This window comes from Lacerta agilis, chromosome 14, assembly GCF_009819535.1.
Source record: "Lacerta agilis isolate rLacAgi1 chromosome 14, rLacAgi1.pri, whole genome shotgun sequence".
Classification (NCBI taxonomy): Eukaryota; Metazoa; Chordata; class Lepidosauria; order Squamata; family Lacertidae; genus Lacerta; species Lacerta agilis.
Window position 1 is genome coordinate 3,394,650 of NC_046325.1, and position 23,578 is coordinate 3,418,227.

Here is a 23,578-nt window from a genome sequence, read left to right on the forward strand (position 1 = left end):
CTTCTCTTCTCCAGGCTAAACATACCCAGCTCCCTAAGCCCTTCCTCATGACCCGGAAAAACTGTCTGCGGACAAACGCCGGCTCCCTCGGCCTGTAGTAGTAGTAGTAGTAGTAGTAGTAATAATAATAATAATAATAATAATAATAATAATAATAATAATAATAATTTAATATTTATACCCCGCCCATCTGGCTGGGTCTCCCCAGCCACTCTGGGTGGCTTCCATCAAATATTAAAATACATTTAAAATATTTAAATGTATTTAAAATATCACAGATTAAAAACTTCCCTAAACAGGGCGAGATGAGCGCCGCAACCCCAGAGTTGTCCGCGACTGGACCTAACGGTCAGGGGTCCCTTTACCTTTACCTTACACATAATGATTATGTAAGGAATAATAGCAATCATGATGCTATTCAAATGTGCATTGGGGGTAGATGTTTGAATTTTCCACCTGAGACACCAAACCAACTCATTTTTCCGTTCCCAGGCATCCTGGATTTTTAACCTACTTATTACTGGCCTTGTTGAAGAGAGAACAAATAATTCCTTATTTCCTGTGACACGGCAGCTGCAGCCCCTCCAGTGTGTGGCACCAAAAGGAGAGAGGAAATGAGCTTTGGAAACCAAGGATGTTGCAAATTGCCATCTCTTCCCAGTTCCCAGGAACTAGGGCGAGGCCAGCCTTGCCCAGCGAGGGTTGGCAGGAGAAATGTCAATATTTGACATCAGTGATTATATTATCTACGATCATCGTCTCCCCTCACCAACAGCGACAAGCTCAGCCAAGTGACCCATCACCTCGGAGAACAGCCCCCAAGGATCACATCTGTGGAGGGGGGGGTGTACCGGAAAGAGGGACACACACACACACACACACACTCGACTGTTTTTGGCCTTGTGGAAAAACTTTTGCCGCAGGACCTCGCAGCAAAGGAAATTGTCCTTCAGCCGCCGCACAGTTCAAGCACAGGATTTGCCCTTGTGCAAGACGGCGATGGCCACCCGTTTCAATGGCCTCGGAAAAGAGTTCCAGTTACAGGTAGGGAGCCGTGTTGGTCTGCCATAGTCAAAACAAAATTAAAAATTAAAAAAACCCTTCCAGTAGCACCTTAGACACCAACTAACCAAGAACAAACTTTAGTTGGTCTCTAAGGTGCTACTGGAAGGAATTTTTCAATTTTTAATTTCGTCTTGGAGAAGAGGGATCAGGCCAATTTATTTATTGACGTTCTTTCCGAAAGGAAAACGCAGCAAATTTATCAGGATTAACAACCAGCCATTGAAGACGTTCCGAAAAGTTAAACTAACAATAAAAGGAAAAGCAGGGAAAATGTAAAGTTGAAGGGTGCCTTCCTGACATCAATAGGCGGGGAGTTCCAAAGTTCAGGTGCAGCCACGCTGAAATGGTCTCGGAAACGTGGAAGGCACCCAATTTCATACTGGTTCCAAACTGGAAGATCAATGGCGAACAGCCACAGTGGCTATGTTCCTCCCTTGCTGGGATTCAGAAGCGAGGAGAAAGCCACCGTTGCGCTCATTTCCCCCGGGCATCAGGTCGGCCACCGGGAGAACAGGACCCCGGACCTGGGGGGCATTTCGTCTCCCACATATTGCACCATCGAAGGCCCGCCTGCCGGCAGACAGACAGCAAGCGTGTTGTAACACAGAGCTCTTCAGTGACGCGCCGGCGGACGAGAGCTTCCTGTAACCCCATGTACCGCACGTAACCCCGGGATGGCACGCCAGGGCGCACAGCCTCAAGGGCAAAAGTTATTTCTCCGCCGGGGAGAGGCGCAGAAAGGTGCCCGCCTGCCGCCTTTGCACCACACTCACGCCGAGGCTATTTAGGCGTGCGAGGACTCAGCGATGCCCGTCCAAAGCTAGAGGGCTCGCCTCTGCTCTCGTGCCCCTTGTGGGTTTCTCCTCTGTGCCCATTTCCTCGCGAGTTTTGCCACCAGCTCCCTGGCAAAGGATTATCTTGCGCTCTCCTTCTCTGCCACACTGAAAATGCGGTTCTGCCCTCCTGAAACATCTGAGTTTTCGGCCTCCGGCGGAATGCCTTCCACATGCCCCTGCCTGCCTTGCCCCTCGTAAACCAAGGATCCCTGCTGCCGCCGCCACAGCCCCATACGATCACCAGGCGCACACCCCTCTTCAGACTCTGCCCGCATCATCAATGCTGTCCTCCACCCCAGAGCTGGCTGCCTTTTCGGTTAGAGATGGCAGGGGTTGCTCATTCCGGCACAAAACAGACGGCACGAGGCAGCTGCCTTAAGACCATCAGAATCAGGCCGGTGGTTCTGCTAGCCCAGCATCCTCTCCCTCTCAGGGGCCAACCGGATAGATGCCTATTGGGGAGCCCGCAAGCAGGATCCGAGTTCGAGAGCCACTCTCCCCTCTGGTGGCTTCTTCCGGCGACTGGTTTGGGCGGCACTGGCTACCTCGAACCTTGTGGCTAGCAGCAGCCTCCTCACTGGGGTCTGGAAGGAGCATTTGGGGCTGGGAGGGGGGCTGCAAAGGGGATGCCACACATACCTTCCTCCGGGGGACCATCCTGAGCCGGCTACCAGAGGCTGTCCTCCAAGTGACTCACGCCTCCTCCTCCTCGCTGCTGCAGTTGCTGGAGGCCTGTCCCCTCCCTCTTCCTCTGGGTCTGGTATTCGGGGCGAGGCCCGTTTCCATAGCACTGGGCGGCAGGGAGGGGCAGCCAGACGGCCAGGAAGGAGGTGAGGTGGGGGGGGGGAACCCTGCAGCCTGCAGCAGGCTGTGCGGCCTAGCGGGCGAAGCAAAGCTCCCTTGCAAAGTTATTATTTCCTGGCACGCTTCCTCGTGTTTCCTCCCCCCCCCCCCCGAGCAGGCAGGCAGAAATCCAACACGTGGAGCTTTGTTGGGGCGCTTCACCTGTTGGATTTCTGCCTGCCGCTTGAGTTTGAAGGCGAACGCTGCCGACTTGTGGGTCAGAGTGGAGAGGGGTGCTAGGAGCTCCTTTTGAGGGGGGAATCCAACACGTGGAGCTTTGTTGGGGCGCTTCACCTGTTGGATTTCTGCCTGCCGCTTGAGTTTTAAGGCGAACGCTGCTGGCTTGTGGGTCAGAGTGGAGAGGGGCTGGGAGCTCCTTTTGAAGGGGGGAAATCCAACACGTGGAGCTTTGTTGGGGCGCTTCACCTGTTGGATTTCTGCCTGCGCCTTGAGTTTTAAGGCGATTGCTGCTGGCTTGTGGGTCAGAGTGGAGAGGGGCTGGGAGCTCCTTTTGAAGGGGGGAAATCCAACACGTGGAGCTTTGTTGGGGCGCTTCACCTGTTGGATTTCTGCCTGCCGCTTGAGTTTTAAGGCGAATGCTGCCGGCTTGTGGGTCAGAGTGGAGAGGGGTGCTAGGAGCTCCTTTTGAAGGGGGGAATCCAACACGTGGAGCTTTGCTGGGGCGCTTCACCTGTTGGATTTCTGCCTGCGCCTTGAGTTTTAAGGCGATTGCTGCTGGCTTGTGGGTCAGAGTGGAGAGGGGCTGGGAGCTCCTTTTGAAGGGGGGAAATCCAACACGTGGAGCTTTGTTGGGGCGCTTCACCTGTTGGATTTCTGCCTGCCGCTTGAGTTTTAAGGCGAACGCTGCCGGTTTGTGTGGGTCAGAGTGGAGAGGGGTGCTACTGGGAGCTCCTTTTGAGGGGGGAAATTGTGGGTTTTCGTTTTTTCTGGAAGCCGGTGGTGAGCTGGAGGAGGAAAGGCGGGCTTTAAGGATGGCTGTCTCGAGGCCCTGAGGGTTTGTGCTCTGCTGGAGAGGAGAGAGACAGCACTGTGACTAAGGTTAGTGGCGTGTGTGTATGTGTGTGTGTGTGTGTTTTTTTATTAGTGCATCTGTTTCCCTGCAATCTGGGACGGGCCTCCCACCCAAGGCACCCAGGGGAGGGCGTCCTGACAGACACCAGCACAAGAGAGGACCATATTAGGGGATGGCGCTGGAGCCAGGAAGCTTCAGAAATGTAAACACTCAGAGGGCTTCTTGACCCCAAGAAAAGGGAGGAGGAGGGACGGCAAGGGTTAACTGGCAACAATGCTCAAGTCATTTCCAGCAAACCTTAAAGGGTCTTTTTTATTTATTTATATTTTTTGGCAACCTAGCAGCATATTAAATTTTGCCGAACGACAATTGGCTCCTGCGAACAAAGGGTGGCGGGGGGCCTCTGAGCGCGTGCAGAGTTCCCTGCATTTGTTTGAGCGGCTGCGACAAAGGATGTTGCAGTGGCACAAGGGAGCGAGGAAGAGCAGGGCAGCGTAGGGGCTCGATCCCCTGTACCTATTACTGAGAAGGTAAGGAGATGTCTGGCAGAGGCTCCAACTGCCTTTATTATCTTCGATAATTCCTTTTTACTTAGTCATCTTGGATGTTTGTTTGAATGCAAGAAAGTGGAATATAACATATTTTAAAACCATCATTCCCCACGCCTTATGCACATCTAATTCAATGGCTGCCCCCCCCCCCTTTTATTCTGGCTTTGGGGGAAATGTAGAAGAGACACCATGAATTTCTTTTTCCTTCCCCAGTTCACAACAACAATTCTCCTGCCGGCCTCTAGAAGTCTTGGCATGAGGGGAGGCCGTCTCCAACGCGGCGCCCTCCAGGTGTCTTGGGAGTCGTAGCTCAAGGCGCCGGGAGGGCGCCCGCTTGGCAAAGGACGCTGCAACGCGTACGTGCATGAACATGCGGCCGCGTCTAAAGGGTGGCGTGCCACTTCCCCTCCTCTGCGGACGGATCTAACCCCGCCTGGCTTCTGAGAATGCTATAAATAAGCGCCGCCAGGTCCATTGTGAGATCAAAACTTTTTTCGAGAGCTTCAAAGGAGGAGGAAACTCGGCACACGGTCGGTTTGCTCACAAATCCCCATTTCAGGAGCCGGTTTAGGTCCGGCCGGCGCAAAGATAATAAATGAACATTAAAGAGGAGAGAGAAAAACAGAGAGCCCTGGTGTTTCTGGACAAAAGGCCCACCTGCTCCATCATCCGGTGTCCGGCTGTGCCAGCCCAGGTGTGGCCAAAAACACCCCCTGCCATTTACCCTCCTCCTCAGTTGCCAGGGTTCAAAGGTAGACTGCGTCCGGACATGGGGGCTCCATTTAGCTCTCGCTGAGGAAAGCCACTGACAGTGTAGCTCAGTTGCAGATAACCCCAAGGTTGCCGGTTCGATCCCCATAAGAGACACCTGCATATTCCTGCATCGGAGGGTGGGGGTTGGGCTAGATGACCGCTGGGGGTCCCTGAGGTCTCTACAAGTCTTCTAGGAATGCAAAAGGCCTTTGGCCTGATCAGGCAGGCAGGCTCTCCTTATGAAGTTACCCGGGGTCATTCAAGGTCACGGTGGAATATTTGGGGTGGGTGGGTGGGGGAAACTGAGTGCGTGTTTATTTCCTAAAAATTAGGCACCGCCCAATCGTTAAAACGGAAAAAACCTCCAAGTGGTATATGGAAAGATAAAACGGGGAAATTGGGGGGGGGGGGGCGTTTACGATGCTTTGAAATGTACTGAAAAGTTGTGAACGGATCTACGGATGAAGGGCGGAAGAAGAAGAAGAAGAAGAAGAAGAAGAAGAAGAAGAAGAAGAAGAAGAAGGAAGATTAAAACCAACTTTCTATACTTTTAAATGTATTTTAACATTTGTTGGAAGCTGCCCAGGGTGGCTGGGGAAGCCCAGGCAGATGGGCGGGGTACAAATAATAAAATTATTATTATTATTATTATTATTATTATTATTATTATTATTATTATTAGCCTGGGTAGGCTTGTCTAAACAAGGACGTTTACAGGGGGGGGGCTTCAAAAAGAATCAAGCGAAGGCACTGATGGATGTCAATCAGCAGGGAGTTCCAAAGGGTGGGAGGATTCAAATTATTATTATTATTATTATTATTATTATTATTATTATTATTATTAGAGTTTGGATTTGATATCCCGCTTTATCACTACCCGAAGGAGTCTCCAAGCGGCTAACATTCTCCTTTCCCTTCCTCCCCCACTAGAAACACTCTGTGAGGTGAGTGGGGCTGAGAGACTTCAGAGAAGTGTGACTAGCCCAAGGTCACCCAGCAGCTGCATGTGGAGGAGGGGAGACACGAACCCGGTTCCCCAGATTACGAGTCTACCACTCTTAACCACTACACCACACTGGCTCTCTATTTATTATTATTATTATTATTATTATTATTATTATTATTATTATTATTATTATTATTAGAATTGGACCCTACCTACCTGTGTGAGAGAAGGATCCATGCCATCCCAGGACTGCCCTCCGGGAACAGAAATACGCAGTAAGAATTTCCGTCTACCCGCCTTTCTCTGGAGACACCCCCCCCCAGAAAGGAGCCCGGCCCTCAATCCTCCCCCCTTTTAATACCTCCTCTTTATTTGGCCTCGCCGTCCCCCACCCGTCCTCAACATTCAATCCCTCTCCCAAGTCTCTGGGGAAAGCAAGGTTTCGTCTGCTGTCGAGATGGGAAAGCTTCCAAGAGCCGGATAGGATTTCATCCTCTTGTTTTGGGGGGGGGGGGCTGGGGGGCACGAGATGCATCTGAGTGGCAGGTGACGAAATGCCACCGTGTGGGAGAGAGTCCAGTTACTCGCGGACGCAGGGACCCCCCCCAACGTCCTTGTGTGTGTGTGTGTGGCCCCCCCCCATTTTCTTTCCCCCAACCCCCCCCCCAAAATGACAGCAGCATCTTTGGCTCTGAAGTTCAGGTTGGGAAACCGGATCTGCTTTGAAAGCTACCCATGGCTTCTCGCTGCCCCCTCCATCCTTCCCAAAATGGAAAGGGGGTGGGTGGGTGGGCTTCTGCCGGTGTCTTGACAACCCCTGAGCCCTGTCAATCAGCGGCTGGCCTGGCACCCAGCACCTGTTCGGCTGCAGAGGGAGGGAAGTGTAATTTAATTTTTTTTTAAAAAGACGCAGAGACATGCGCCCTGCCTCCATTACTCAGCGTAATGGGAGACAGGCCTGATCTGGATGGAAGAAGCCAAATATGGTTTTTTTTTTCCTCCTCCCCTCTCTCCAGCAGCCGAGGTTCGTTCCTGCCTCCAGGCCTGGAAGAACGGCTTTCTTTTTTAAAAATAAATTAATTAAAAAGCAAGCCACAACGTTTCTCGGTAGGACACCCGAAAGGGCAAGCAGGACATTGCCGGATCAAATCAGAAACCGGGGTGGTTTCTTTCCAGTGCCGGATTTACATGTAAGCTAAACAAGCTCTAGCTTAGTGCCCCACTCTCTTGGGGGCCCCCCAAAAAGATTTAAAGGAAATTAAAAAAACAAAACTGGATGTACATTTCCAAAATATAAGATAAAAAACCAAATAAAATAAAACCTACATACAGCAACAACAGTGTTTTGTGTTGTGTATGGACCTAGTAGGTCTATAAATTATCCTATAGCATGGGTAGGCAAACTAAGGCCCTGGGGCCGGATCTGGCCCAATCGCCTTCTCAATCCGGCCCGCGGATTGCGTTTTTACATGAGTAGAATGTGTCCTTTTATTTAAAATGTATCTCTGGGTTATTTGTGGGGCATAGGGATTCGTTCTCCCCCCACCCCAAAATATAGTCCGGCCCCCCACAAGGTCTGAGGGACAGTGGTCCGGCCCCCTGCTGAAAATGTTGGCTGACCCCTGCCATATAGCATATATTCAACGCAAAAGGCAGCGGCAACATTTTTTAAAGTTACAGCTTAATACTATTTCACTATTAATATACTCCTTCTTAATTGTATTTTACTATCAATATGTTCCTTCCTAATTGTATTTCAGTTCAACAATTACTTTGATAAGATGCATATTTTGTTATGTGCAAATGAGGTCCATAAATGACCATACAGCATATATTCAACACAAAAAACAGTGACAATTTGTTGTCGACACAGCACAGCTGGACATATCAAGGGCCCCGTTACCTTCAGTAGCTCAGGGCCGCATCACACCCGAATCCGGCCCTGCTTCTGTCGATCCGGGACTGTCCCGGGAAAATAGGGGCACTTGGAGGGTCTCCAGTCTGTTGGCAATCGCTGCTGCTAAAGCTCAGCTTGCAGCAGTATTGACTTGCAGAGTAAGGCCCCCCCCCCTTACCCTGAGAGCAAGCCCCCTTGGAATTCAAAGGGGCTTGCTTCCGAGTAGGCAAAGCTAGGGATGGATGGCACTGCCAGCTAAACTAAGACAGGAAGAAAAAAGCCACAGGGATTTCGAAAAGAGGCCGTCAGTTATATTATATTGCTATCATCAATGATTGCATTTCTATCTTGACTTTTTCTCCAAGGAGCTCAGAGTCTTGAATGGGGCTCTCTTCTGGCGCTTCTTCATTTAACCCCCACAACAACCCTGCGAGGTAGGGCAGGCTGACTGGGCCCAAGGTCACCCAGTGAGCTTCATGGCTGGATCAGGGTGATTTGAACCCAGGTCTCATCCAGGTTCTAGGTAGACACTCTACCAGCGATGGCCAAACTCGGCCCGCCAGATGTTCTGGGACCACAATTCCCATCATCCCTGACCACTGGTCCGGTTAGCTAGGGATGATGGGAGTTGTAGTCCCAAAACAGCTGGAGGGCCGAGTTCGACCATCACTGCTTCTAACCACTATGCTGCACTGCCTCAGCAACTTAATCTCACTGATAATCGGATATTCTTCACTTGGGTTTTGTTATCTTAACCCAGGTGCGACTGTACTCTGCCTATTTAATAGTTTGGTTTTCCAGCTTTTAATTTCCGTCTTTTGTTATATGTATATAATGTTCTATATATGTTATAAAATGATTTTATTTTAAAAAAAACAACCACCACCACCAAAAATGAGAGCAAGGATAATCTGGAATTATTTGCTAAAAGCTTAATCTGTAATTATTTTACACCTTTTCGTGGCAAATGTTTGATTATATTTATGCCGATCTTATGAAAGGTTGTAAAATATTTATATCCTTGTCTATGTAAAGTGATTCATTGAGGATTTAATAGAATCTCTGTGTATAGAATTAAAGGGAAATAATAACAATAATACGGTTTTGATTTTGAACCTAATGCTTTGTGTTGTATGTTCGTGCATACTGTATTATTAAGTAAAATAAAATTAAGGTTTTTTAAGAAAAGAGAGAGAGAAAGAAAGAAAGAAAGAGAAGTGATTGTGTCTACAATTTGCCAGCAGTCACAACCCAATATTTTCTTGTCATGTTTAATTGTGTTTAATTATGGTGAATTCTGTGCTGTATGGAGCACCGAGGGAACCATTAATTGAAATTAATGGACATGCCTAACTCAGGTCTACTTTTTGGCCTGAGTCTCCTGGGAGAGACCAGGGTTCAAGTCCCCTGAGCCAATAATAAATTTATTATTATTATTATTATTATTATTATTATTATTATTATTATTATTATTATTATTATTATTATTAAAATTCACTGGCCTTGGGCCAGTCACTGCCTTTACTCAGGCTATCCTACCTCGCAGGGTTGTTGTGGGGTTTAAATGAGGAGCGGGAGGAGAAACATGCAAACCACTTTGCGCTCCTTGGAGAAAAAAAGGCGGGGTATAAATGCAAGAAATGAGCTTTTTATTTATTTAAGAGATGGTTCCTCTGAGCATGTGCAGAGTGGACGAACGTCTCTCACCAGCAAGTAAAGCTCAGCATCGCCCTACAAGAGCAGGTTTAGGGACCAAAGCTTCCGGATGAGAGACTCTTTAGCCTGGTGGAGTCTCATCTGAGAAATGGATGCTCTCCCAGCCGAAAGGAAAATCCAAAATGCAGTGGCACCTCTGGTTGGGAACGGGATCCATTCCGGAGGCCCGTTCGCAACATGAAAAGAGCGCAACCTGAAGCGCTGTATCTGCGCATGTGCGCGGTGCGATGCAGCCCTTCTGCACATGCGCAAAGTGCAATTTAGTGTTTCTGTGCATGCGCCAAAATCTGGAAGTAACCCGTTCTAGTACTTCCGGGTTTGGCGCATTCGTAACCCGTGACGAACTAAACCAGAGGTATGACTGTAAACATAAGGGCCTAAGCCTGTATTGCTGCGAGTTGGCCTGCTCTTGAGGAGGGTTATACACCTTCTGAAGGAGCAAGTACGCAAATTGGGGGACTTCTGTAGTGTCCACGACAGCTCCTCCTTCTCCTTCTCCTTCGGAGATCACTTGTAGCCGAGTAAGATTGTCTTCCATAAACACAGTTTTAACAATGAGTCCGTAGGTGACTGTGGAGGCCAATTCTGGATCCACACGTCCATCCACAGTGGGGACATTGGTTTCCGGGCGGGAGTCAAATCACGGTGAGGGTTTGCCAAGCGTGCCTTCCTCTTAGCACGTTTCTCCCTTGCGTCCTGAGTTCGAGTGTCTTCAAAGCTCGCAGACCAGTGTTTCCCAGTTGTCGGTGATTATACTACTTTTTTTTTTATTTATTGCCTTGAGACAATCTTTAAGCCTCTTTTGTTGACCACCAGCATTATGCTTTCCATCTTGAAGTTCGGAATAGAGTAGTCGCTTTGGAAGACGATCATTATCAGGCATCCGCACAACATGACCAGTCCAACGAAGTTGACGTTGAAGAATCATTGCTTCGACACTGGGGATCTTTGCTTCTTCCAGTACCCTGGCATTAGTTCGCCTGTCTTCCCCAAGTGATGTGTAAAAATGTTCACTGATGGAATCTTTTGAGGAGTTTATACGTGGCCCATGTTTCACAAGCACACAGCTGCACCCCTATCTGGACTGGGTTAGTCTAACTTCTGTTGTCTACGCTCTGGTATCCTTTAGGTTAGATTACTTGTTATGTACTGAGTTGAATAGGATCCAAAATGCAGCAGTCTGATTGGCCCTAGAACAATAGGATCCAGAATGCAGCAGTCTGATTGGCCCTAGAACAATAGGATCCAGAATGCAGGAGTCTGATTGGTCCTGGAACAATAGGATCCAGAATGCAGCAGTCTGATTGGTCCTAGAACAATAGGATCCAGAATGCAGCAGTCTGATTGGTCCTAGAACAATAGGATCCAGAATGCAGCAGTCTGATTGGCCCTAGAACAATAGGATCCAGAATGCAGCAGTCTGATTGGTCCTAGAACAATAGGATCCAGAATGCAGCAGTCTGATTGGTCCTAGAACAATAGGATCCAGAATACAGCAGTCTGATTGGCCCTAGAACAATAGGATCCAGAATGCAGCAGTCTGATTGGCCCTAGAATAGGATCCAGAATGCAGCCGTCTGATTGGTCCTAGAACAATAGGATCCAGAACGCAGCAGTCTGATTGGTCCTAGAACAATAGGATCCAGAATGCAGCAGTCTGATTGGTCCTAGAACAATAGGATCCAGAACGCAGCAGTCTGATTGGTCCTAGAACAATAGGATCCAGAATGCAGCAGTCTGATTGGTCCTAGAACAATAGGATCCAGAATGCAGCAGTCTGATTGGCCCTAGAACAATAGGATCCAGAATGCAGCAGTCTGATTGGTCCTAGAACAATAGGATCCAGAATGCAGCAGTCTGATTGGTCCTAGAACAATAGGATCCAGAATACAGCAGTCTGATTGGCCCTAGAACAATAGGATCCAGAATGCAGCAGTCTGATTGGCCCTAGAATAGGATCCAGAATGCAGCCGTCTGATTGGTCCTAGAACAATAGGATCCAGAACGCAGCAGTCTGATTGGTCCTAGAACAATAGGATCCAGAATGCAGCAGTCTGATTGGTCCTAGAACAATAGGATCCAGAATGCAGCAGTCTGATTGGTCCGCAGGAGCCACCCAATCCAGCTCCAGGCGGAAGTGAATCCGCAACCTGATTGGCATACAGGAGTATCCCGGAATTAGCCAATCACGTGGGGCCCATTGTGTAAATAATGTATATAAAGCAGACTTTTGGGGGAAACTTCCATTCCTCGCTACTATGAGCTGAATAAAGGGCATGAAATCCACACTTGACTCCGAGTGTATTTCATTACTGCAATGTGTTATACATAGGGTTGCCTCTGAAGATGGTTTGGAAAACATCACCTGGTGCAGAATTCAGCAGCCAGGTTTCTCACTGGCCTAGGATGGCTTGAGCCTATAACGCCAATCCTGGCCCGATTGCGCTGGCTTCCAATTAATTTCTGGGCCCAATTCAAAGGGCTGCTTTTGACCTATCAAGCCTTAAACGACTCAGGACCCGCCTCACCCCCATTTGAAACAACCGGGACCCTGCAATCGTCTCCCGAGGACCTCCTTCGTGTGCCTCCTCCATGAGAGTCCAGAGGGTGGCGGCGCAAGAACAGGGCCTTGTGTGCAGTGGCTCCCCGGTCTGCGGGATGCTCTCCCCAGGGAAGTTTGCCTGGTGCCTTCAATATACAGGCCAAAATGTTCCTCTTCTCCTAGGCCTTTGGCTAATTCAATCTATGGACATTTAAACCAACCGGTGTGGATGTGGATGTATTGTTTCGGTTTGTTACTTTGTTAAGCGTTTTTTGTGTTTTTATATTGCAAACCTTTCTGCGATTTAATAAATAAAAATAATGTTTATAAGCAGGACCTTGAGCCGCACACTAAAATATTCCAGGATGCAATACGGCAAGGCTAAATATTGCAGGATTTCTTTGTGCTCTGATCAACTCAGCGGGACACACACGCGGTAAAAGATCGGTGCGAGGTGACAGAGGTGACGCAGGTGCGATCCTTCCCCCCCTGCTAGGTAGCAGAGTGCCAATCGCCGGATGCGATGCGCCCATCGCACGGCCACGTAACATGAATTTAGCAATGCATCTCCAACCACCCCTGTGGGTTTTGCGCTTGCTGCAAGTCACGCTTGCTACATGCGTGTGCTTTCCGTGATGTCGCAGAAGGTAGCTCCACTTTGCACACGCAACAGAACAGAAAGAAAGGTAGATATGGGGCACTGTTTGCTGCTGCATCAACGTCGAGAGCAGGGACGGAAAACCTCAACGGCGGCCCTCCAAAACTTTCTAACCGGCCCTCAAGACTGTCCCAAGGCTACGCACTCTCCCGCAAACATCTCTCCCAAGCCCTAACTTCCTTTAATGTTTTTTCTCCATGCTGGGGGTCACAGAATTATAGAACTGTAGGCTTGCAAGGGGTCCCCCAAGGTCATCTAGCAACAAGGCAGAAAAGGCGGCTAAGTTTTTTTTTGCCAATTACAGTACTTCTATTGATTTTCCAAGTTATTCCAAATCATAGCCAAATCAATCCAATTTTAACCATTTCCAAAACCAGCTCCCCGCTCTCCAAGCTGAACCCCTGACCCTGCTTATATTCTCTGGTTGACACCCCCCAGTATTTACCGATATTATTATTAGAATGCATTTTAATTAATTGACTGTGCGATTTTATGTACACTGTGCGATTTCTACCTGTTGTTAGCTGCTCTGAGCCTGTGCAACTTAGGGCAAGTCTCTCTCTCTCTGTCTCTCTCTCTGTCTCTGAGCCTCAGTCCTTCTATCTGCAAAGTGGGCGTAAGAGCGGCCTACAAAGGGTCGTTTGAAGGTCAGATTTTGGCCAGGGAGGGCGGGATACAATAAAAATTATTATTATTAATCGACTTGCAGCTGAGATGTGCCCTTGAGGTCTGATCATGGTTCCTGGATGGTGGATAGAATTCAGAAAACTGTATAAAGGTAATATTCGTTCTCCTGCCTGTTTTGGTCTCTAGCCCTGCACACCAAAGGCACCTGGCCTAGAAGGGGAAAAGAGGGTTGAGCCTGTGCAACTCAGGGCAAGTCTCTTTCTCTCTCTCTCTCTCTCTCTCTCTGAGCCTCAGTCCTTCTATCTGCAAAGTGGGCGCAGGAGCAGCCTACTCCACAGGGTCGTTTGAAGGTCAGTTTTTGCAAGTTAGTAATGGAGGCGAGCTGAGGGTTGTGTTGCGGCTTGATCTAAGAATTGCAGCAGAAAATGTAACGTATGGGATGGGTTCAGTCACGCTTCCTCCCCATAAGGACACCCACAGTCATTAAAATTCCTAACTAGCTACTCAGGTTGGTTTAGGGATTATAATTGCCACGGTTGCTTGATGGCGTTTCTCTCAACAGAGCGGCATAATTGGGCAAGCGGGGGGGGGGGGAGAACGCTGCAGAAATCCAGCGGTTTGGGAACGGTTTTAATTATGCAAATAATGCATCGTTTGCCCACACGGATGCATGCATTTATTAAAATGTATACAACCCTTGATGGTCAGAATGGCTTACGAGAAAAAGGCAAAACGATAAACTTAGCCCGGGGGGGGGGGGTGGAACGACAAAAACTTTTGAAAAGTCTAAGGAACGATAGACGAAAACAGCTCAGTTGGTAGACTCTGAATCTCGGGGTCGTGGGTTCGAATCCCACGCTGGGCAAAAAGATTCCTGCAGAGCTGGGGGAATAGGTGAGATAACATAGGGCAGAGAGGGAGCCGCAGGGCTTTCAAGGGCAAAAGGGAATGGAATATCATTTTCCTGCGTTCCTATCGACCTTCAGCCTTTCACTCAGAAATATGAGGACTAGAATCTTGCTTTATTTTCAGCGGGTCTGACTACAGCTCAGTGACAGAGCACCCGCCATTATCCCCCTGCCCCAAACCCTGGAGAATTGCTGCCAGTCAGCGCAGGCAATACTGAGATAGATGGACCCGGGATCCAACTCAGTACACATCAGCTTTTTTGTTTCCCTGCGTTACTCGAGTAAGCGAGCCAAGCTACATGCAGCGCATAGCTCAGCTGTGGCATTCGCTCCCGTGAGATGTAGCGATGGCATCGACTTGGATAGCATTAAAAGAAGGTAAGGTTACGAATGCCTTGGAGCCACGATGGCTGTATCCTCAGAGACAGCAGAAGAATCACAGAAGGTGTGGAGTTGGAAGGGGCTCCCCAAAGGACATCCAGTCTAGCCCCCTGCAATGTGGGAATTGCAGCTAAATAATCCCTCTCAACGCCTTTTGCAAGGAATCAGAGTGCTGCTCGCAGGTCCTGCTCTGAAAGTCCCAGGTTCGATCCTGGGCATCTCTGCTTAAATGCTCCTAGGTGGCAGGACTCTGACAGGCGGAAATCCTCCGGGGGAAGGCAGACCAATGGCCTGGAGCAGTCTAAGGCAGCTTCCTGCGCTCCCTCCTCGCAATCAAGGGATCCGGCCTGTAGTGACGAACGGGCGCTATTCGCACTCAGACCCCGAGCATGCAAAATGAAATCCACTCAGGGAATCATCTCCAAAGGAGCTGGGCCGGACACAGCTCCTTGCAACCTGGCATCCGAGCACAGAGACTGTCCCCAAACAAAAGGAAGCATTCCCGGGATTCCTGCGTTGCAGGGGGTTGGACTAGATGACCCTTGGGTCCCTTACGACTCTAAGATATTTTTTAAAAATTCCTTCCAGGCCACAATGGGTCACAATGGGTGCGCCTCAAAGAAGATAATCCAGTTTCTTCACTGAGCATTAAAAACTTTGCTAGTAAACATGGCCCGGTGGCTTGATTCCTGAAATTCCATGAGATCTAGAAACCCTCCATTTTGAAAACATGAAAAATGCATTGGATCCTTTGCAAGAAGAGGCCCATGTTCCGCCCTCCCTCCCATGGGGCTCACCCATCCCGGGAACCCACAAGCTCTGTCATTCTTCTGCCTCTGCCGGGCGTGGTTATTCTGCGGAGAACAAGGCTTGGCTCGAAAGGCACTTGCAGATGCTCAGAGGCAATATTCTCAGGCGCAGGGAGAGGGGAAGGATATAGAAGCTCAAAAATCCCTAGACGGGAAATGAGGGCCGAATTTCGTTGCTGCCTCCTCTCTGGTTGGAAACTAAGAATGTCTCTCTTCCCAGCTTAGAGGCCCGCCTTGCAGGGGGGGGTCGTTGGGTGGGCAAAAGCAGAACAGGGGAAGCTAAACAGACATATCGGTAAATTAACCCAGGCACTGCAAAGAACTTGCTTGTGTGAGGGACCACTCGCCCTACAATTATAGAATTATAGAGCTGTGGCGTCGGAAAGGGACCCTGAGGGTCATCCATTCCAAACCCCCCTGCAACAGAATGCAGTCAGCACCTATTCTGGAAGCGTCTGAGAGCCGCAATTGGGTGAAAAGCGACTTGGGGAGACGCCCCGCTGGAAGGCAGCGCGGCTTAACCTCTGAGTAAACATGACCCTCGTTTCACAGTCACAGGGACACCCTGAACTGAAGGGGTATAAATAGTTGCTGCATGATCTGACATGAAACCCAAGTCTTAATTTCAAGTCACAACTCGGGGGCATTTAAAGATATGTTTGCTGGCAACGGAATATTCTGAGGAACCCCAGAAGAAGCAAGGACACACCCAAAATGGGCTCCAAAATCTATGGTCTCCTTGAGCTTTGGGTCTCAGCACCCGCGCAGCACCCCTCCCCACCCCTGTACAGACCTGTCTTCTCTTCCTCCAGCCCCCCACCCCACCCCACCCCAACATTTACCTCGTCCTCGTCCTCTCTCCGCATCTGCTGGAAACCAGCTGGCATCTCTCCGGCGCCTGGGGCTGTGGCGAGTTCAAAATCCTGCTTGAGATGACGCAGAGAGCCGTCTTCTCTTTCGCTAAAGGCTCGCCCTTCTTCTTTTGGGGAAATGATTTTAAATCCAAAGTCAAGGTCAAGGCGGGGATTGAAGGTGTGGGAATGATTATGATGATGATAATAATACTAATAATTGAAAACAAAAACCAAGGGGAGTCCAGAAATGTCCTGAAGGGAGGGGAGTAGGGAAGAGGGGAACAGGTGAAAGGAGGGAGGGAGAGAGAGAGAGAGAAGGGGAAAAACAGGTGGAGAGAGAGAGGGAGGAACAGGTGACAAGAGTCAGCGAGAAACAGGTTAAAAAAGAGGGGGGGGGTTGATGGAATAAGAGACAGATGAAGGGAAGGAAGAAAGAATGAAGAACGGGTGGAAAGAGAGGAGAGTGAAGGACAAACGGGTGGAGGGAAGAAGAAAGAATGAACAAGGGGGGGAGAGGGAGTGAAGGACAGACGGGTGGAGGGAAGGAAAGAAAGAATGAACAGGGGGGGGGGGAGAGAGGGAGTGTGAAGGAAGCAGAGGAAAGGTGAAATTGTGAGCTAGAGGAATAATTCCAAAGAAGGGAAAGAGGGAAGGAGAGGAGAGGCGGGCAGAGAGAGAGAGAGAGAGAGGAGAGAGAGAGAGAAAGAAAGAAAGAAAGAAAGAAAGAAAGAAAGAAAGTTGAGGGTCTTCAAAGAGCAAGGAAATCGGGGTGAGGAGGAGAGAGATGTAGAGAAGAGGGGAAGGAGAAAGCCGCGAGGAAGGAGGACTGGGCGAGAGAGACCCTCGTGGAAAGAGCTCCCGGCCGGCTGGCAGGTCCGCAGTTTGGCCAGGGCTGGGCTGGGCTGGGCAGGGGCAAAGCAAACAGCACGCCCCCCGCCCCGCCCGCCCCCCCCCGCTCCCATTGGCTGGCGGGCTCGGCCGGCATCAGGCCCGGCAGGGCGGGCAAACCCTGGCTGGCTCCCCGGACGGGGTCGCGAAAGGGGGGGAGGTCGAGGGACGCGCCTCGGTGGTCCCTCTCCGTAAAATGGGCGCAAAGGAAGCCCACCGTCTTTGCAGGGGGTTGGACTAGATGTCCTCTTGGCTCCCCGGTTCTAAGGGGCAAGTGCTTTTCTCCGGGGAGAAACAATTTATTTGCCTGCTCCTCGGTGGAAGAGTCGCTCCCAGGAAAGCGCTTTGCGTCTTCTGTCTCCGATCCCTTTTTAAAAATATTTTTAGAGGCAGCGTGGTGTGTGCTGCCCGGATTTACGTATAAGCTAAACAAGCTATAGCTTAGAGGCCCTGCTCTCCTGGGGCCCCCAAAAAAATTAAAGGGGGGAAAAACCTGGAAGTACATTTCCAAAATATAAGATAAAAAACAAATAAAACCTGTGTTTGCATTATGAAGTTTGTTTTGAATTAAAAAAATCATTTTAAGTTGGAGCTTAATAATTTTTTCACTAATAATATAAGTTACAGGTGGGTAGCCGTGTTGGTCTGCCATAGTCGAAACAAAATAGAAAATTCTTTTCAGTAGCACCTTAGAGACCAACTGTGTTTGTTCTTGGTATGAGCTTTCGTGTGCATGCTACTGAAAGAATTTTCTATTTTGTTTCGACTAATAATATACTTCTTCTTAATTGTACAGTATATCAGTTCAACAATTACTTTGACAAAATTTGACAATACTTTGTTATGTGCAAATGGCTTTAGATGCCTATTAGGTCCATAAATTACCATATAGCATATTATATTCAACACAAAAAGGTGAAGCTCAGCTCTGGTCCCTCTGCGAGGTTGGCTGGGCTGCGAAAGGGGAGGTGGGCTATGGCTGATGGGAGTTGTAGTCCCAGACATCTGCTTGTTGACCAAGGCATGCCCAAGGAGGGCGGGGGAGGTATTAGTTGCCCCCTACCCACTAGGCAAGGGACGTGGGGTGGCGCTGTGGGTTAAACCACAGAGCCTAGGGCTTGCCAATCAGAAGGTCGGCAGTTCAAATCCCCGCGATGACGGGGTGAGCTCCCGTTGCTCGGTCCCTGCTCCTGCCAACCTAGCAGTTCGAAAGCACGTCAAAGTGCAAGTAGATAAATAGGTACCACTCCAGCGGGAAGGTAAACGGCGTTTCCATGCGCTGCTCTGGTTCGCCAGAAGCGGCTTAGTCATGCTGGCCACATGACCTGTTTTCATAATTTTAAGGTATTTTATTTATATAATAATAATTGTTATTAATGTACCAAAAACAAATCAGGCCACATGTCTGAAAACAGCACGAAAGACAGGCCTCACTCCATTTGACTCCTAGCTGGCCAAGTGTTTTCATCTGCAGGGAGGGGGGTGAGAAGTCTCTGCCGAGGGTGGGCCATTTCCCATCACAAAGGAACAGCCAGTAGTCTACCGGCCAGGGAGGAAACTTTGTTTTGCAGAAATGGTTGTCTGGGAAGGGTCAAGGAGAGATGGCACAGGTTTGGGAAATTCCCAAAGTTACCTCCTCTGACCCTCCCAATTTGTGATGTAATTCTGATGTATGTATGATGTATGGAAGGGGTGGTCTGAGCTGGAGGGGGGGGCAATTTCAAAAGTCTATAAGGAGCGTGCGCTCCATTGTTCAAGGTCTTTTTGCTTGCAAAACACCCTGCTGCAGCAGTTTCTAAAAACATGGCCTTGCTTTGGGAGACTCGGCATTTGTCTTTGTGCTGCGTTGTCGAGAAGGGGCTCTTAAATTATAGCACCTTCCCGGGGTTATGGACTCCCTTCTGGAGACGGACCCAGTTCAGATTTTTATAACACTCGGAAGCTGTACGCTGGCTCCCTGCAGTAATGCGAGATGAGCGCCGCAACCCGAGTCGTCCGCGACTGGACCTAATGGGCATGTCCCTTTACCTTTACCTTACCCACTAGGCAACAGCCCATTCCCTCAACTGACCTAATGCACCACCTAAAATTAACCAAAAATTAACCTCCATCTCTGTTGATAACAAGACTCGCAAGCTGTTTTGCTTGCAACTCCTGAAGTGCTACAAACTTCAGACTTTTTTGGGGAGGTGGGGGGTGGCACGGAAAATCAAACCCCCTGAGGACCCCCCCATTTTTCCTTCCTTCTCTTCCTACCTCTTCCTCTCCGCCTTTGCCGCAGAACTGCGGAGGCGGAAGGGCTCCCAAAGGCATCTAGCCCAGCCCCCTGCCAATCAGGGCCGGATTTAGTCTGATGAGGCCCTGAGCTCTGAGTATGGGGCCCTTTAGATGTCCAGCTGTCCTTTGTCAACAACAAATGTCGCTGTTTTTTTTTTTGCGTTGAATACGCTGTATGGTAATTTATGGACCTCATAGTACCTAAAAGCCATTTGCGCATGTTGCCGTGCACCAGTCCATGCAGAATGTAGGCACCCTATATATAGAAAGGATCAAACCCGTGATATTTTAGGGAGCAGGCTATCAGGTGGGGCCCAATGACTTACATCCTAGGAGCCTACACAACACAAACACTGTTGCTGTATGCTAGTTTTCATTTTATTTGTTTTTTATCTTAAATTTTGAATGTACATCAGGTTGTTTTTTTCCTTTAATTTTTTTGGGGGCCCCAGAGTCCTAAGCTATATCTTGTTTAGCTTAAACTCACACTTAAGATGCGCAAAACCTCCTTCTTCTCTGCCCCTTTGGGACATTTTGCCGGAGCTCGTAAAGATATTACTGCCTGGGGTTTTTTTGACATCACAACAATCCTCAGGCCTCTCTCTCTCTCCTCTCCTGGGTGAGAAGCACCTGATATTTGAATTCAAAGCCAGAAGAGAAAGTTGCGGGGGGGGGGGGGGGAGGGTTTTCCCCTGCCTCCCCCCAAGTCTCGTGTCAGCTGTTCCCTTGTGTGGCCTTTCGAGTAGCCTAGGTGCCCTTCAGACACCCCTCCCCTCCCCAGGGACGCTCCCCCCCCCCAGCAGACCTCCAGTCACACACTGCTGGGCACCCGGCTCAACTTCTCCGAAAATAGTCCACCAACCTACAGCTCCCGGGTTCTGGCAAGCTTCCCCAGCGCATAGGAGGGGAAAGTGGGCGCTGGATTGTGCGTGGGTTTCAAGAGGGGGAGATTGGGAGCCAGGATGGGGAAAGGGGAGTTTCTCTGCCAGGGAGGGGGAGGGAAATGGGCTTAACTCTACTGTTCAGCCACGCTGGCATTCTCTTGGACCCGAACCTCTGTGTATATGGGCAGCTATCCACCACCTCTGGGATTCCCAAAGGGATTTGAAATGGATACCCTTTTAGCGAAGGATCTCCTTACGGGATTGTAGAAACGGGGAGGGACCACGGGACAGCGTTCAGTTCCAGCCCCCCTTGTGACGAGGAATCTTTTGCTCAACGTCCTGAAATTAAATGTGGCGTTTGTGAAAATTTTCCTAGGTCACTTCTAGGACTTTTGGGCAACTTCGCCTCTGGCACAGCTGCCAGTCCATGCAATGGGCCCTCGAGACTGGACTACTGCAGTGCGGCCTTTGTGTGGGGCTTCTCTGGCACCCGATCCGGAAGTTAGCACAGAAGCTGCAGCACGATTGCGAGCACAATTCAAAGGGTTGGTGCTGACCTGAAAGCCCTAAACGCCTCAAAGGCCAGGATACCCGAAGGAGTCTCCACCCCCCATCGTTGTGCCCAGACACTGAGTTCCAGCTCCGAGGGCCTTCTGGTGTTCCCTCCTTGCGAGAAGCCAAGTACAGGGAACCAGGCAGAGGGCCTTCTCGTGGTGGCGCCCGCCCTGTGGAACTCCCTGCCACCAGATGTCCAGAGAAAAACAACTACCAGACTTTTAGAAGACATCTGAAGGCAGCTCTGTTTCGGGAAGCTTTTTAATGTTTAATAGACATTGCATTTTAATATTCTTTGGGAAGCCGCCCAGAGTGCTGTAGAACCCCCCAGATGGGAAGGGTATAAATAATAATTATGATCATATTATTATTGCTGACCCTGTCGGCATAGAGCACCTTTGCTCAGAGATCAGCACTGGGTTCCGATTTGTTACCTGTCCAGGTTCGAGGTGTTACTATTAGCATACAAAGCACTTATTACCTTGGGACAAGTCTTACCTGCGAGATTGCCTTACCCCATACATGGAAAGAGGCAGTGTGGAGCAATGGTTAGAGTTTCGAACTGGGACCTGGGAAGAGCAGGGTTCGAATCTTCCCCGCTCAGCCAGGAAGCTCGCTGGGTGGCCTCGGAGTCAAATCTCTTAGCCTAACCTGCCTCACAGGGTTGTCGTGAAGGCAAAATGACAGATAAAGGTGTCACAGAAATGTAAGAAATGAATAAAATACGTAATAATAAAAACACTTTTGTTGAGACAACCCTGCCTAGGTACGTGGAACGCTGACGTGTTTTCAGTTTATTGCGGGTTTAAATTTCCTGAACGCTCAGGTTTTTAAATTAATAATTAGAACGGTTTTAGTCTTTTTGTAAACTCCGTCGAAGTTTCCTGCAACCAAGCAGCATACATTATTATTATTATTATTATTATTATTAGAATTTGTAAACCGCCCTATACCTGGGAGGTCTCAGGGCGGTTCACAGAATAAAATCAAGATATAAACCACAAAATACATAATAAAAATAAAAACAACAACCCAATAGCTCCCCCCCCCGCAAAAAAAAAAAAACATTTTTAAAGGGCATAGGGTGTAAATCAGATCAACCAAAGTCCTGGTTAGAAAGGAACGTTTTTTCCCTGGCGCCTAAAGGTGTGTAATGAAGGCGCCAGGCGAACTTCCCTGGGGAGAGCATATATATAATGAAGTAAATACAAAAAACCAACAGGACACCTGCTTTGAGTGCTGAAGAGCCGAGTTCTAGTCCCTCGGCATCTCCTGGTAGAGCTGGGAAAGGACACCTTTCCCCAGTTAAAAACTTGCGCACCAACCTTCCCCAACGGGGTGCCCTCTAACTGCCTTGGACTACAGTTCCCATTGCGCCCAGCTGATTCTCTAGTCAAGGGATGGGTTCAAATGTGTGAGGTATGCAAGGCCAAACCGTGATTCCAGCTGGGGACAATACCCAGCTAACCTCCGGACAGGGATAGCTTTTCTCCCGTGGCCGGTAAGACGGGGTTGGACTGGATGACCCTTTAGGTCTCCTCCAATTTTACGATTCTGAAAAGATCTGCCTCCCAAGGTCACCGGGTCCCTTGGGATGTGAGCTCCCTCTGCTGGCGAGAAATGGGTAAAACCAGAACATAAAATTCGGCTCCCCTGGTCAGGCTTAGCCAACAAGGTGCCCGCCAGGCCTCAAGAACTACAATTCCCATTATCCCTGACTATAGGCTAGGCTGGCTGAGGCTGATAGCGGCTGCAGGAGGACACCGTGACGGCTGCCCCTGCCCCAGGCCTTGAATCCAGAAGCTGCTGGATCTCTGCATGTGCTCAGAGGCACAGTCTCCTTGACATTCCCCCCCAGGCCCTGGTTTTGAATCTTCCTGGTGCTTGGAAGATCAGGGCAGGTACTTTCTTCACGAGTTAAACCGTGGAACTCCCTCCCCAGGAGCCAGTGGGGGGACGGGACACTAATCCCAACAGCTTTAAAAGTGGTTTGGGCAACAAAGGTTAAAGGACTTCTGGAGAAGATATATAATGAACTTAAAAAGGTGTTGAAGAACACATTTAGTAAAAAAAAACCAGAGGCCTTTCTGCTGGGCATGACCAACTATGAAATCCCCAACAAGGACAGAACATTTTTTATGTATGCCACAACAGCTGCTAGGATTCTATTAGCTAAAAACTGGAAAACTGAAGAATTACCAACAGTGGAAGATTGGCAGATGAAGATGATGGAATATGTGGAACTCGCAGAACTGACCGGGAAACTCCGAGACCAGAGGGAAGAAGCGGTGCAGGAGGATTGGAAGAAATTTAAAGACTATTTGAAACAGCATGAAAAGATTATTTGAGGATGAAATCACAGGACATACAAGGTTACAGTTGTGAAATTAGTTAGTTTAAGTTAGGAGATAAGAATTGATATTCGTATTTTGTTTATAAGGATTAAGATCAGATGAGAATGATGATTACACGATGTTATGAAATTACTAAAGAGGATTAGCAATGAATGTAGAAAGAGAGGGTGTGAGGAGGTCCTCTAATAATGTTAGGTAATT

General features: G+C 49.0%; 1 protein-coding gene across 2 annotated transcripts in view; it reads right to left on the bottom strand.

The window, feature by feature from the left end:
• Nucleotides 1-16,604, bottom strand: part of SLC2A4 (solute carrier family 2 member 4) — a 50,224-nt gene extending 33,620 nt beyond the window's left edge. The window contains exon 1 of one of the 2 annotated variants that reach the window (XM_033170063.1): nt 16,408-16,604. In XM_033170063.1, coding sequence (XP_033025954.1) covers nt 16,408-16,452 — 45 coding nt within the window. In that variant the 5' untranslated portion in view covers nt 16,453-16,604. Of the gene's footprint in view, nt 1-2,540; nt 2,578-16,407 lie in introns of those variants that run through there. The other variant, XM_033170064.1, reaches the window with a different exon arrangement.
• Between the last annotated feature and the right edge of the window lie 6,974 nt (nt 16,605-23,578).